Source organism: Myotis myotis, unplaced genomic scaffold (genome assembly GCF_014108235.1).
Source record: "Myotis myotis isolate mMyoMyo1 unplaced genomic scaffold, mMyoMyo1.p scaffold_m19_p_1, whole genome shotgun sequence".
NCBI classification, from domain to species: Eukaryota; Metazoa; Chordata; class Mammalia; order Chiroptera; family Vespertilionidae; genus Myotis; species Myotis myotis.
The window spans coordinates 160,266,492-160,279,024 of record NW_023416313.1 but is presented as its reverse complement, the minus strand read 5'-3'; the positions used below and the strand labels follow the sequence as shown (position 1 = coordinate 160,279,024).

General features: G+C 58.7%; 1 protein-coding gene across 1 annotated transcript; it reads left to right on the top strand.

Annotated features, from left to right (window-relative positions):
• The first annotated feature begins 9,973 nt into the window (after positions 1-9,973).
• LOC118650192 (splicing factor 1-like) lies at positions 9,974-12,326 on the top strand. The gene is given in 3 exon segments (XM_036298300.1): positions 9,974-10,769; positions 10,772-11,569; positions 11,572-12,326. Coding segments are annotated over 3 exon segments (1,653 nt in total). The 5' UTR covers positions 9,974-10,384; the 3' UTR covers positions 12,042-12,326.
• The last annotated feature ends 207 nt before the right edge of the window (positions 12,327-12,533 follow it).

Below are 12,533 nucleotides of genomic sequence, written 5' to 3'. Positions count from 1 at the left end.
CCTTCACATTGTTTAAACCCATTTGACTTGAGATTCCACTTACTTTCGAGGTAAGTGATCCAAAACCACCAGGGACTCTCATTTCCGCAGGGGCGCAGTCAGTCGCTGCCAAAGAGGCCGTCCCCGGGTGCAGGGCTTTTCTGCAGTTGCACTAAGCGGGGAGGAACGCGTTCCCCCAGCCTCACGCGCAGCCTCAGCTACAGCGACCGCTGCTGAGATCTGTGTGCAAGCATCGTGCAGCTCCCCGTGGTCGCATCACACGGGAAGGTCTTACCTGGGCCAAGGTCTTACTAGGAGGGGGAACAAGCTGGGGGGGGGGTGAAAGGGGGTACTTCCTAGAAGGAGCAGGTTTTAACGGGCAGATAGGATAGGGCCGTGGTCGGCAAACTGTGGCTCACGAGCCACATGCGGCTCTTTGGCCCCTTGAGTGTGGCTCTTCCACAAAATACCACATGTGGGCACGCACGTACAGTGTGATTGAAACTTCGTGGCCCATGTGCAGAAGTCAGTATTTTGTGGAAGAGCCACACTCAAGGGGCCAAAGAGCCGCATGTGGGTCGCGAGCCGCAGTTTGCTGACCACTGCATCCGATAGGGGAATGGAGAGTAGAAGGGAATTCTAAGCTGAAGCCCAGATGTGGGCAGGAAAGCTGTTTCTGCCCAGGCAATGGGAGTCTTCCTGGGTGTGAGCAGAGCTGTGCTCTGGGGGGTAAATTGGGGTCGTGAGCAGGTGCCGTGCAGGCAGGACGACAGGCTGGGGGCTGTGATGAGCACCTGCAGGGGCAGGGAGACTGGACAGGACGGGAGGGTGGACCATGGAGCACTGGGGGGGCCGCAGTCGCAGGCCCTGGTGACAGTGGATCTGGGCTGGGAGCGGGACCTCACAGGGAGAGGATCCCGGGAGGAAGCTCCTCTCAGATGTAGGGTAGTTGCCCCATCCCAAGAGCCACAGCCCGGGTTCAGTGTGAGTCGCCCTCCCTGGCTCTCAGGCTCAGGCAGTGGCCGCGCCTCCCCTCGCTGGCCTTGCCTGTCAGGGACACCTCCCTGGGGAGTGTTGTGTCTCCCCCAGTCTCCCAGGGCTGCCAGGTGGGCGACCACAGACACGTCCCCCAGCTCAGAGTTCAGCCAGACCATTCTGTGAGCCGCCTGCAGCAGAACTCACGCTCCCTCGCACGCTGTCCTCGGAGCCCCGCCGGCCAACTCGGGCCCATAGGCGCTGGGGCCCCGTCTTGGAGCCCAAACAGGGAACCATGGCTTTGAAGGAGCCACTGTGGTCTCCATGGCCTTTTCGGATCCAGGTTACCCTTCCCGGGGGGAGTCCCTTTCAGAGAGCAGCCCCGGGGGGGAGGGAGCACTGCCAGTCCGCCCTGGGCCCGGTTGGGTGCCTTTCTGTCTGGGCTGGAAAGCTGAGCCCAGAGTCGGACAATTCCCCAGGAGGGGGAGGGAGGGGCTCCGGCCCAGCATGTCCCCTCCCACCCCTGGCTGTGGGTGCCCCCAGAGAGGCCCTGTGTGTGCCCCAGAGAGGCCCTGTGTGTGCCCCAGAGAGGCCCTGTGGGTGCCCCAGAGGGGCCCTGTGTGTGCCCCAGAGAGGCCCTGTGGGTGCCCCAGAGAGGCCCTGTGTGTGCCCCAGAGGGGCCCTGTGTGTGTCCCCAGAGAGGCCCTGTGGGTGCCCCAGAGAGGCCCTGTGTGTACCCCAGAGAGGCCCTGTGGGTTCCCAGAGAGGCCCTGTGGCTGCAGAAAGGCAGTCCCTGACTGGGAAGCAGGTGCAAAAGCTGCTGACAGAGGTTCTGCCCTAGTTCCTTTCCCCCGACTGCAGCTCCTCCATGGGGCTCCCAACCCCAGTGACTGGAGGACAGCCCATGGGCCTCTGTGTCTTGGGAGCCAGGGCCCCCACCTGGCATTGGGGACATGATGAAGAAGGGATCTGACCAATGGTCTGGACATTCTTGAGCCACCCCCTCCATCCTGGGCCACGCCCCGCGGCAGGTGGGAGGTTAATGTGGGCTGAGGCTGTGCGTTCCCACCGTCCTGCTGGCTCAAGAGGAGGCCATGACGCAGCCTGGCTCCAGCCTCCGCCTCTCCTGACGGCTCACTCCTGCCCCACAGTGTCCTCTGTCTCCCGTCCCCGTCCGTCCAGCCGGTCTCCTCCACAGGCCCAGACATCGCCACGGTGAGCGGTTTATCCCAAGGAACAGCAGCCAATCGCTGTGGCCCAGGGGAGACCTCTGGCACCAGAGCTCAAAGAACAATCTGGGAAGTACGGTGGGCAAAAGGGGGCCCTGGGCCATTCAAGTGCAGGGCCCCAGCCAGGAGCACCCCAACCTTTCCTGGCGAGGCTCCAATGTGGGCAGCCAGCCTGGCAGGGAGGGTCTCCTTACCCCTGGCAGAGGCACCCGTCCCATGGAGGAGCCATCATATCCACACACCTCCCCAGCCTCCATTCGCCCAACATCCCCAGCAGGGAAATGTCTGCCACTGGCCCCTCGACCCAAAGGGCTCCAGGCCTGATGACTCACCAGCCCCACACTCCCCAGCAGCTCCTTGGGGCTCCAGGACACCAGAAGCAGGAGGGCTGCCCAGGGCCCTGAGCCGGCTCTCCCAGCCCAGGTCCACCGTGGACTCTGCGTAGGAGATGGGCCACATTAGGCAGCTGCAGGCACAGCACAAGCGGATGCAGGAGACTCTCACCAACTGGATCAACAACATCTTCCAGTGCGACCGGGTGCCCCGCAGCCCGCCTCTGCCCTTCCTTTCCCCCCTCCCTCCCCTGCTCTCCCGCCAGTGGACCCTGGGGCCTGGCGAGGTCATCTGGCTGAGACTTCTCTGGACCCCACAGCACAACTGAGGCCAATGCTCCCTCCTCGAGGCAGCTGCTCTGGGATGCTTCTCCCAGGTCCTGGGGGGCAGGCAGGTGAGGCTGGGCTGACCCCGTGCCCTCCCCCATCCCCCCCAGGTGGGCCTCAAGGTCCAGAAACTGTACACAGAGCTGACCCATGGCACCCACCTACTGCGGCTGCTGGAGCTCATCTCGGGTGAGGCTCTGCCACCCCCCGCCCCCAGGGCCGAATGTGAGTGTGCTTCCTGGAGAACAGCAGCCGGGCTCTGGCCTTCCTCAGGGCCAAGGTAGGCACCGGGGAGGGGTTTGCTGGGTGGGTGCTGGGTGAGCAGCGGGGACAGGCTGGACTCCTAGACCATCTCTCCTGGGCTGGCCACGGGGCATAGCAGACGCTCTGGAGCCTGAGTCCAGAGGAGTCCTTCCTGGCACAGTGTTTCCGCTGAGAGAGCATCAGGGAACAAAACCAGGATCCCCGCCCAAGCAGAGTGAAGGGGTCAGCCTGTGTGTCTGGGCAGCAGGAACAGTCCTCGGGCTTTGATGTAAATAAAGTGGCCAGGGTGGGCCTCGCAGAGAAAGTGGCATTTGAGCAAAGGAAGGGAGGGAGGTAGCCATAGGGCAATTGGGGAGAATAATATTTTCAGACACCAGGACAGCCAGTGCAAAGGCCCTGCGGCCTGGGCTTACACTCTCAGGGAAGTGCAAGAACCGTCTGGGCCAGGCCATGTGACCCAGGAGAGGGGGACGTGGCCGGCAGGTGAAAGGACCCAGGTCACACATGGCTTTGATGTTTATGTGTCCCTTTCTCCCTGGATTCACTCCTCTTCCCTGTCCAAGTGAAAAGACCTAGGGCAGCAGGTTCCCAGCTTTAATAAGAAGCACTTGAAGCACGGAGAGCTGTGTGTATGCGCCCGAGGCCTGGCTGGCAGAGCCCAGTGACCAGGAGCCGCCTGCTTCCATGCGGCGTAGGGTTGGTGAGCACCATGCCCGGCCCATTAGAAGGGCTGAGGAACGGGAGCTACTGCTCCTGTTGCAACTGAAAGCCGGCTGCTCAGAGGTGAAGCTTTCAGACAACATGAGGGCAGGAACGGGGAACAGCATCTCAGCCCCACACAGCCTGCCTCCCCCGCAGCTACAGGCCCCGCTGCCGCCCCACCTGTCCCTGCCTGGTGACCGCTGCCCTGTCCCTGCAGGAGGAGCTTGGAGCCAGGGCAGCCCTGCTGTCTGCCAAGGAAGCTCTGCTGGTCTGGGGCCCGCGGAAGGCAGCCTGCTACGCTCACATCAGCATCACCGACTTCTCCCGTAGCTGGAGTGACGGGCTCGGCCTCAGCCCTCATCCGCCTTCTCCAGAACTTTTCTATATCCCCATTACCTCCTCCCCAGGTTAGCACTGGGACCTACCAGGGATTGCATTGCATCTGTCGACTGTTTTGGGTAGTATGGACATTTTAACATTAATTCCTCCAATCCATGAGTACAGACTATCTTTTCATTTATTTGTGCCTTCAGTTTCTTTCATCAGTGTCTTACAGTTGTGAGCATACAGATCTCTCACCTCTTTGTTTCAATTTATTCCTAGGTATTTTATTCTCTTTGATGCCATTGTAAATGGGATTATCTTCTTTAGTTTCTCTTTTGTTATTAGTGTATAGAAATGCAACAGATTTGTGTGTATTGATTTTTCATCCTACAACTTTACTGAATTCATTGCTTAGTTCTAACGCTTTTTTGGTGGAATCTTTAGGGTTCTCTATAAATCATGTCATCTGCAACTGGTGACTGTTTTACTTCTTCCTTTCCAACTTGGATGCTTGCCCTTGAATTTTCAAAGGGTCCTCCTATCCCTTTAAGGACACAGACGCCGGTTCTCCCAGAGGGATTGCAGCGAACGTATCTTCCTGAGGCTCCCCTGGAGGAACCCTAAGGGCCCACTGCTGCCCTAGCAGCTGTGCAGCAGGCAGAGCACTTCCCCACACGCTAGTCACCGGCCCTCACAGCGCCCAGTGAGACGGGCATCGTGACTCTGATTCCAGATAAGGAAACCAGGGCTGGAGGGGGTGGAAGCATCAGAACAGCAGGTCCCTGGTGAACATGGTGTGCTGCAAGCACCAGTCTTAGAGCCCAAAAGGGCCATTTGCTAGCCTACCTGTGGGGAGCCAGACACGCACCATCATCCCTCCCCAGGACGCCCAAGAGAAGATGGAGCAGCTGGAGGGGGCCCTGCGGAGGGCAGACGCGGGGCAGGACCTGGGCTCCAGCCGGGGCTGCAGAAACAGCAGCTGCCCTCGCCTCCCAGGCCCAGCAGGTGGTCAGTTCCCAGCCCAGCATGGAGGAGACCCCAAAGTCCCTGCAGAGGTACTCACCGGCCTGCTCCACCTTCACCCCACGTGTCACCCTCCCGTGTGAGCACGAGGGCGTCCCACCCTGTGAGCCCAGCAGGCAGCACCTCCAGGACCTGAGGTTGTCCAGATCCCCTTCATGAGAGGAGTCATTCCAAGGGTAGGAGGGGCAGAGACCCCAACTAGGCACCCCAAGCACCCCACAGTCTCTGAAATCAGGTGGGTCACCTGGGTAGGAGATTGGGCCCTGGACCGTCTCCAGCTGTGCCCCCAACCCCTCCATCAGATGAGGCTTCCCCCATTCATACCCCACCTTGTTCCTCCCGGGTCCCTGGCTGAGCCAAGGAAAGGACTGAAGGTGTGTCCTCACGTGTCCCAACCTCTTTCATTTCTTCTGCCTCCACCGGGTTGAAGCCCTCGCAGAAACATCTGGTCACCTGGTGCTTGCAGCTACCGGCCTGGGTGGAGCTGTACCAGTTCCACCACCTGACCAGCTCAGAGCTCACGTGGGTAGCTGAGCACATGCCCAGTGCAAGCTCTGCTAGTTCCACCAAGTGCTTGGATGACGCCCACAGCCTTCATCACAAGCATGAGGTATTGTCCCTTCTTCTCCCAGGACCTGTGACGTCATATCCCCAGGCCTTAGAACCCTCTGCTTCAGCGTGTCCTGATTTCCAAGTCTCTTCCACCAGCTGCTTTCTGCCTGGGAGTTTTGCCACAAACGGGGCCTGGAGCCATACCTATGTCTCTGTTCTGGGCTCGCTGTAGCCAAGGGAATCCGGAGGCAGCAGCCCCTGGTGCTATTCCGTGGCACGATCTCCAGTAGGGGGTGTGCAGGAGGCAGCCGGTCAATGATTCATTGTCATCATTGATGTCTCTATCTCCCTCTCTCCCTCTCCCTTCCTCTCTGGAATCAATAAAAATATATTATTTAAAAAAAGAAGGGGACCTTGGATGGGGTGGGGCACATTGCCGGGACAGGGAGCCCACTTGGCCCCATATCATGGGGTCACTGGGTTCTGGCTGTCGGGGAGGATCAGCCAGCGCTGGGTCACCCCAGGCCACGCAGGCCTGAGGGCAGGGCTTCCCTGTGGGCCAGCCCCTGCCCCAGCCTCACCAGCTGGGAGAACAGCAGGCGGTGCCCCGCCCCACAGGAGGCAGTCCTGAGTGAGAGGCAGACACTCTCGGGAGCCCCAGGACCTGCTCCAGGCCGTGCTGGAGCATCTGGCTCGAGTGAAGAATCTGGCCGAGACCGGAGACGGGCCCTGCGCGCCTCCCTGCTGATGGCGGCCTCACCAGGGCCGCGACCCAGGTCAGGGCCTTCCGTTTGGGCACATTGTAGTTTACAGGTGACACTCGCCGTCCCGGGCTCACTCAGCCGTCACCACCCTGCGACGAGGACACTGAGTTTTGGAGAGTTCAGTGCCCTCCCAGAGGCCATGCTAGAGCCCAGAATATTTTACTCAAAGACATCTTTGTGCAAACCCCGCTGCGTCCTCAGCTCTCGCAGGGCCGGGGCAGAGCGGGGAGGGGAGCCTCATTTCCAACAGAAGGTCCTGCCTTCCTGTGGTGGGGCCAGCGGGGCCTGGGCCGCGTCTTTCTGGGCTAGACCCACTGGTTCTCATTTACCAGGCTCTCCCCCAACCTGCCCTTGGGACACAGCTGAGGGGAGGCGGTGGGACGTCTCTGTGGCAGAGGCGGTATCAGCATCATGGGTTCATGTTCCCACCCCCACCAGGCCGAGGATGGATCCAGGAGCGGGCTCAGCGGGCTCAGCGATGGGAGAGCTGCCCCCTCCTGGGGACCGAAAGGTCAGTTGAGGCACCTGCGGGAACACCAGGCCTTTCCGGCTGAGGTCCAGGCCCACGAGGAGGTCATAATGTCAGTCGCCAAGGTAAGAGCCAGGCCCTCAGCCCCAGCCCTGCCCCAGGATGGCCAATGGGAAAGGCCTTAGACAGGGGCCTGTGACGGAGGAAAGAGGGGAGGGTGACGGGCAGGGCCTCCCAGTGGCCCTCCTTCCCAGGAAGGCGAGGCTCTCCTGGCACAGAGCCACCCGCGGGTAAAAGAGTTCTCCCAGTGGCTGCGGGCGCTGGGGGACGCTGACGCAGGCGGTGGCCCTCTGGGGCCAGAACCTGCAGGACATACAGAACTTCCTGGAGTTCCTGCAGAGAGCGGACCATTGTGAGGCCTGGATGCAGGGCCTGGTGAGGTCCCGCTGGGCAGGGGCGAGTTGTGGGTGAGACTGTGGGGCTGAGAACTGGGGAGCCCCAGGCCTGCAGCCCCCTGGCTCCCTGACAGGTGGGAGCCACGGCAGCAAGGTGCCAGGGGGGCTGGGAGCACCAGGGCTGGTGCTCACAGGGCTGCCCTCCTGCTCCTCCGCCTCCACAGGGGGTGATGGTGAGCATCAGTGACCTGGGACAGAACCGTGAGCACTGCCTGCTGATCCTCAAACAGCTCAGGGAGCTCCAAGGAGTCTGGGCCGGGGTAAGGGTCCTGCAGGGGGGAGGTCGGCCAACACATCCCCCGATTGGGAAAACAGCTCAGAGTATTGGGCTCTGGAGTCAGGTGTGGGCTCAAGTGACAGCTCCGCACTTACTGCCTGGATGTGCTGAGACAGGCTCCCTCATCTTGCTGAGCCTCAGTTTCTCTGTCTTTAAAATGGGGATAACACCTACCACCTCATGCTGGGGTCCAACCCCAGCAGGTCCAGGGGTCCCCAAAGGTGTGGATGGAGTCGGCGAAGAAGGAATGACACGGAGACAGCGTTCAGTTGATCAGCAGCCTAGCCAGGATCTCCAGCCAAGTTCTGCCTTTTATTGTCTTGTTACATCCGTATTTATACCAGTTGATTTTAATCCTGTCAATTTCTATTCCAAAGGTTAGGGCGTTTCTTATCTCCATTCCAGGGAGTAAAGATTATGTAGTTTAAACATGATTGTTTGTAGTTAAAGTGATTACCCGCCTGGCACTTAGTTAAGGAGTTTTATCCCCTCCCTGACTTCAGGGAAAAATCCCTACCTGGGGAAACAACCTTTCTCGGAGAGGTGACCTTGGTTAAAACACACAGCGTTAAGGGGAGCAAACATATTAAGAACAGTATGCTATATGCGCCAGGTCCCTTGAAACATATGCTGTGCAGATGTTTCTTTCCTGCAGCGACTGTGTCAAGCAGCAAGGATGGACCGGCTTCCGGCAACCTCGTAGGCAAGAGAGCATGTACGTGTGGGGGTGGTTACACGAATCTGTACGAGTAACAAAACTACACAGCACTATACCCCCCCCCCGCCACACACACACACACACACACACACACAGATACGCGCATGTAGAAACGGATGAACTCTGAATGAAATCTGTAGCCCAGTTATTCATACTGTGTTGTAGATATGTAAGCTGTTACCAGTCAGGGGAAGCTGGGGGAAGAGTAATGGGACTTTTCTATACTAGTTTTGCAAGTTCCTGGACATCTATAATTACTTCAAAATTGAAAATAAAAGAATGCAAGAATGCATGTGGGCCTGAGTGTAATGGATAATCAGTAACTATCCTTCACTATCTCAGCAACATCGTGTTTCACTGAGCAGCTGCCACATCTGGGACATGTTCTGTGCCTGGGGGTCATGAGCGAGTCACCCAGCCCCACAAGGGGATGGCCCAGGAGGTCATGGCTCCGGGGAGAAAGGACCCTAGGAATACGCCGAGCCCAGAGCAGCCCGCCCTCCTCTTCCGGCCTGGCTGCAGCCCGGGAGCTTCGTGGCTTGGAGCAGGCCGTGGCTGAGCGCGGCCTGGATGCAGGACAAGGCCACCCTGATGGCAAGAGACACCTGTGACCACAGTTTGTCATCGATGCAGACCCTGCAGCAACAGCACAGGCGCCTGGAGGTGAGGGCCCATGCTCTGGGCTTCCTGTCTGAGCCACTCCCTGAAAACAGTGGGTAAGGGGACCCCAGAAGCGAGAGGCAAGGACCCCCTCCCAGCTTGTGGAGCAGAGCGTAGGTGGCCTGGCCAGTGAGGACTGGACTCTTGAGTGAGGAGCACTCAGCAGGGAGTGAGATCTGATCCTCTGTCCTGGCGGCAGGGGGAATCGGCAGCCGTGGAGAAGAAGGTGGCGCAGGTGCGGACGGAGGCTTACTGCCTGGGCCTGCTGCAGCCTGTGGCTCAGGACAGCCTGGCCCAGCAGTTGGCCAAGGTGCAGGAGGCCTGGCCACCCTGGATGCAAAGGTCCAGGAGCAGGGCCGGCAGCTGGAGCAGGCTGCCCCGGGCCACACCTTGGACACTGTCAGGAACTACTGTAGGTGGCATCCTGGCCCCGCTGTGGGCTCAGCTCTGCCTGCAGGGTGGGGGTCACCCAGCTCTTTGGGGAACTGGACTCTGCCGGAAGCCGGTCCATCTTTGTTGCTTGACACAGTCGCTGCAGGAAAGAAACATCTGCACAGCATATGTTTCAAGGGACCTGGTGTATATGGCATACTGTTCTTAATATGTTTGCTCCCCTTCTTAGAGCTATGTGTTTTAACCAAGGTCACCTCTCTGAGAAAGGTTGTTTCCCCAGGTGGGGATTTTCCCCTGAAGTTAGGGAGGGAATAAAACCCCTTAACTAAGTGCCAGACGGGTAGTTAATCACTTTAACTACGAACAATCACGCTTAAGCTACATAATCTTTACTCCCTGGAATGGAGATAAGAAACGCCCTAACCTTTGGAATAGAAATTGACAGGATTAAAATCAACTGGTATAAATACAGATGTAACAAGACAATAAAACACAGAACCTGGCTGGAGATCCTGGCTAGATCCTGGCTAGAACCTGGCTAGAGAACCTGGCTAGGCTGCTGATCAACTGAACACTGTCCTCGTGTCATTCCTTCTTCGCTGACTCCGTCAACACCTCCCAGCTCTCCAGCCTCGGCTGCCATTTCCTCGCTGAGCCTAACAGTCCGGCAAATCCCAGCACACAGCGAGCAGGACAGAAGCTCCGCCAGTCGAAGGCCACTGGTCAGACCCTTTGCCTCAGCCCGGCCCAATCCAGGCTTCGGCGGTGGCCCCCAGCCCACCCCCGTGGCACGCTCTCTCCTTCTTTGTGCTTCTCACGGGCCACGCGAGAGGAAGGGCTCCACGCGTTCCAAGGCAACACAGTCGAGTCCCCTCCCCCTGGAAGGCTCCCTAAGGAGTAGCCACGGAAGAGGAGGCGCTGGTGCGGGTCCCGGGGGCACCATGGCTACCGGAGCGAATGCCACCCCGCTGGGCTTCCCAAGTAAGAAGTGGAAGAGGAGCCACTGGGATCAAGACACAATGGAACAGAAAACGGTGATTCCAGGAATGCCTACAGTGATCCCCCCTGGACTTGCTCGGGAACAAGAGAGAGCTTATATAGTGCAACTGCAGATAGAAGACCTGACTCGTAAACTGCGGACAGGAGACCTGGGCATCCCCCTTAACCCTGAGGACAGGTCCCCTTCCCCGGAGCCCATCTACAATGGTGTGGGGAAGCGGCTTAACACCCGCGAGTTCCCCACGTGCAAGACGCTGGAGGAGGAGCGGCATAACCTCATCACAGAAACGGTTGCTCTCAACCCTGACTTCAGGCCACCCGCAGATTACAACCCGCAACGCGTGTGAGCGATAAAGTAATGATTCCACAAGATGAGTATCCAGAAATCAACTTTATGGGGCTGCTAATTGGGCCCAGAGGGAACACATTGAAGAACATAGAGAAGGAGTGTAATGCGAAGATCATGATCCGGGGGCAAGGGTCTGTGAAAGAAGGGAAAGTTGGGCACAAAGATGGCCAGGTGTTGTCAGGAGAAGACGAGCCACTTCATGCCCTGGTTACCGGCAACACCATGGAGAATGTGAAGAAAGCAGTAGAGCAGATAAGAAACATCTTGAAGCAAGGGATTGAGACCCCTGAGGACCAGAATGACCTTCGGAAGATGCAACTTCGGGAGCTGGCTCGCTTGAATGGGACCCTTAGGGAAGATGATAACCGGATCTTAAGACCCTGGCAGAGCTCAGAGACCCGTAGCATTACCAATACTACAGTGTGCACCAAGTGTGGAGGGGCTGGCCACATTGCTTCTGACTGCAAATTCCAAAGGCCTGGTGACCCGCAGTCAGCTCAGGATAAAGCTCGGATGGATAAAGAATATTTGTCCCTCATGGCTGAACTGGGTGAAGCTCCTGTGCCAGCACCTGTGGGCTCCACCTCTGGGCCTGCCAGCACACCTCTGGCCAGTGCACCTCAGCCTGCGGCTCCCGCCAACAACCCACCTCCACTGTCTCTCATGTCTGCCACCCAGAGCCGCCCACCCTGGATGAATTCTGGCCCTTCAGAGAGTCGGCGCTACCATGGCATGCATGGAGGTGGGCCTGGAGGCGGCCCCCACAACTTCCCACACCCATTACAGGTGGGCATGGTGGGCATCCCATGCAGCACAACCCTAATGGACCCCCACCTCCTTGGATGCAGCCACCACCACCACTGATGAGCCAGGGCCCCCACCCACCTGGGCACCATGGCCCTCCTCCGATGGATTAGTACCTGGGAAGTACGAGCTGGGGTCTATCGCCTACATCAAGGAAATGGCATGATGCCGCCACCGCCGCCGCCACCCACTGGGCAACCTCCTCCCCCGCCTATTGGTCCTCTTCCTCCATGACAACAGCAGCAGCAGCAGCCTCCACCACCCCCTCCGCCCAGCAGCAGTATGGCTTCCAGTACCCCCTTGCCATGGCAGCAAAGATCCCTCCCCGCAGCAGCGATGGCCCGAGCCATGAGAGCGAGGACTTTCCACGTCCATTGGTGACCCTTCCAGGCAGACAGCCTCAGCAGCGCCCCTGGTGGACAGGATGGTTCGGCAAAGCAGCCTGAGTTATTTTTGTGGACACCCTCCTCCGCCCCGGTATCATCCATATTGGCCGACCCAGAGGGCACAGCTGACTCCCCCCCGACACCGACACCACCATCAAGCGCGGCCCTGATGGACCCTTTGATGCAGCCCTTCAACTCACTGAAGCTTCGGGAAGCCTGTCACCAATGACGCTGCCCGCTAGCCGGATCAACAAGGACAACCAAACCACCGACTTGAGGACAGCTGAAATCCCTTGACTGAAGAGGCAGCAACCTTCTACAGGAACAAGGCTCCTTGTGCACTCCATCCACTATGTTTATAGCTATGCTCGCTATCATTGCTTGTCAGTCTTCTTCCGAGTCTTAAACAACCCAATCCGAGAGGTGGCTGCTGATTTGCATGCGCTATCATTTAAAAAATAAAAAAGGGGGAAGTTCCCGGAAGCCGGTCCATCCTTGCTGCTTGACACAGTCACTGCAGGGAAGAAACATCTGCACAGCATATGTTTCAAG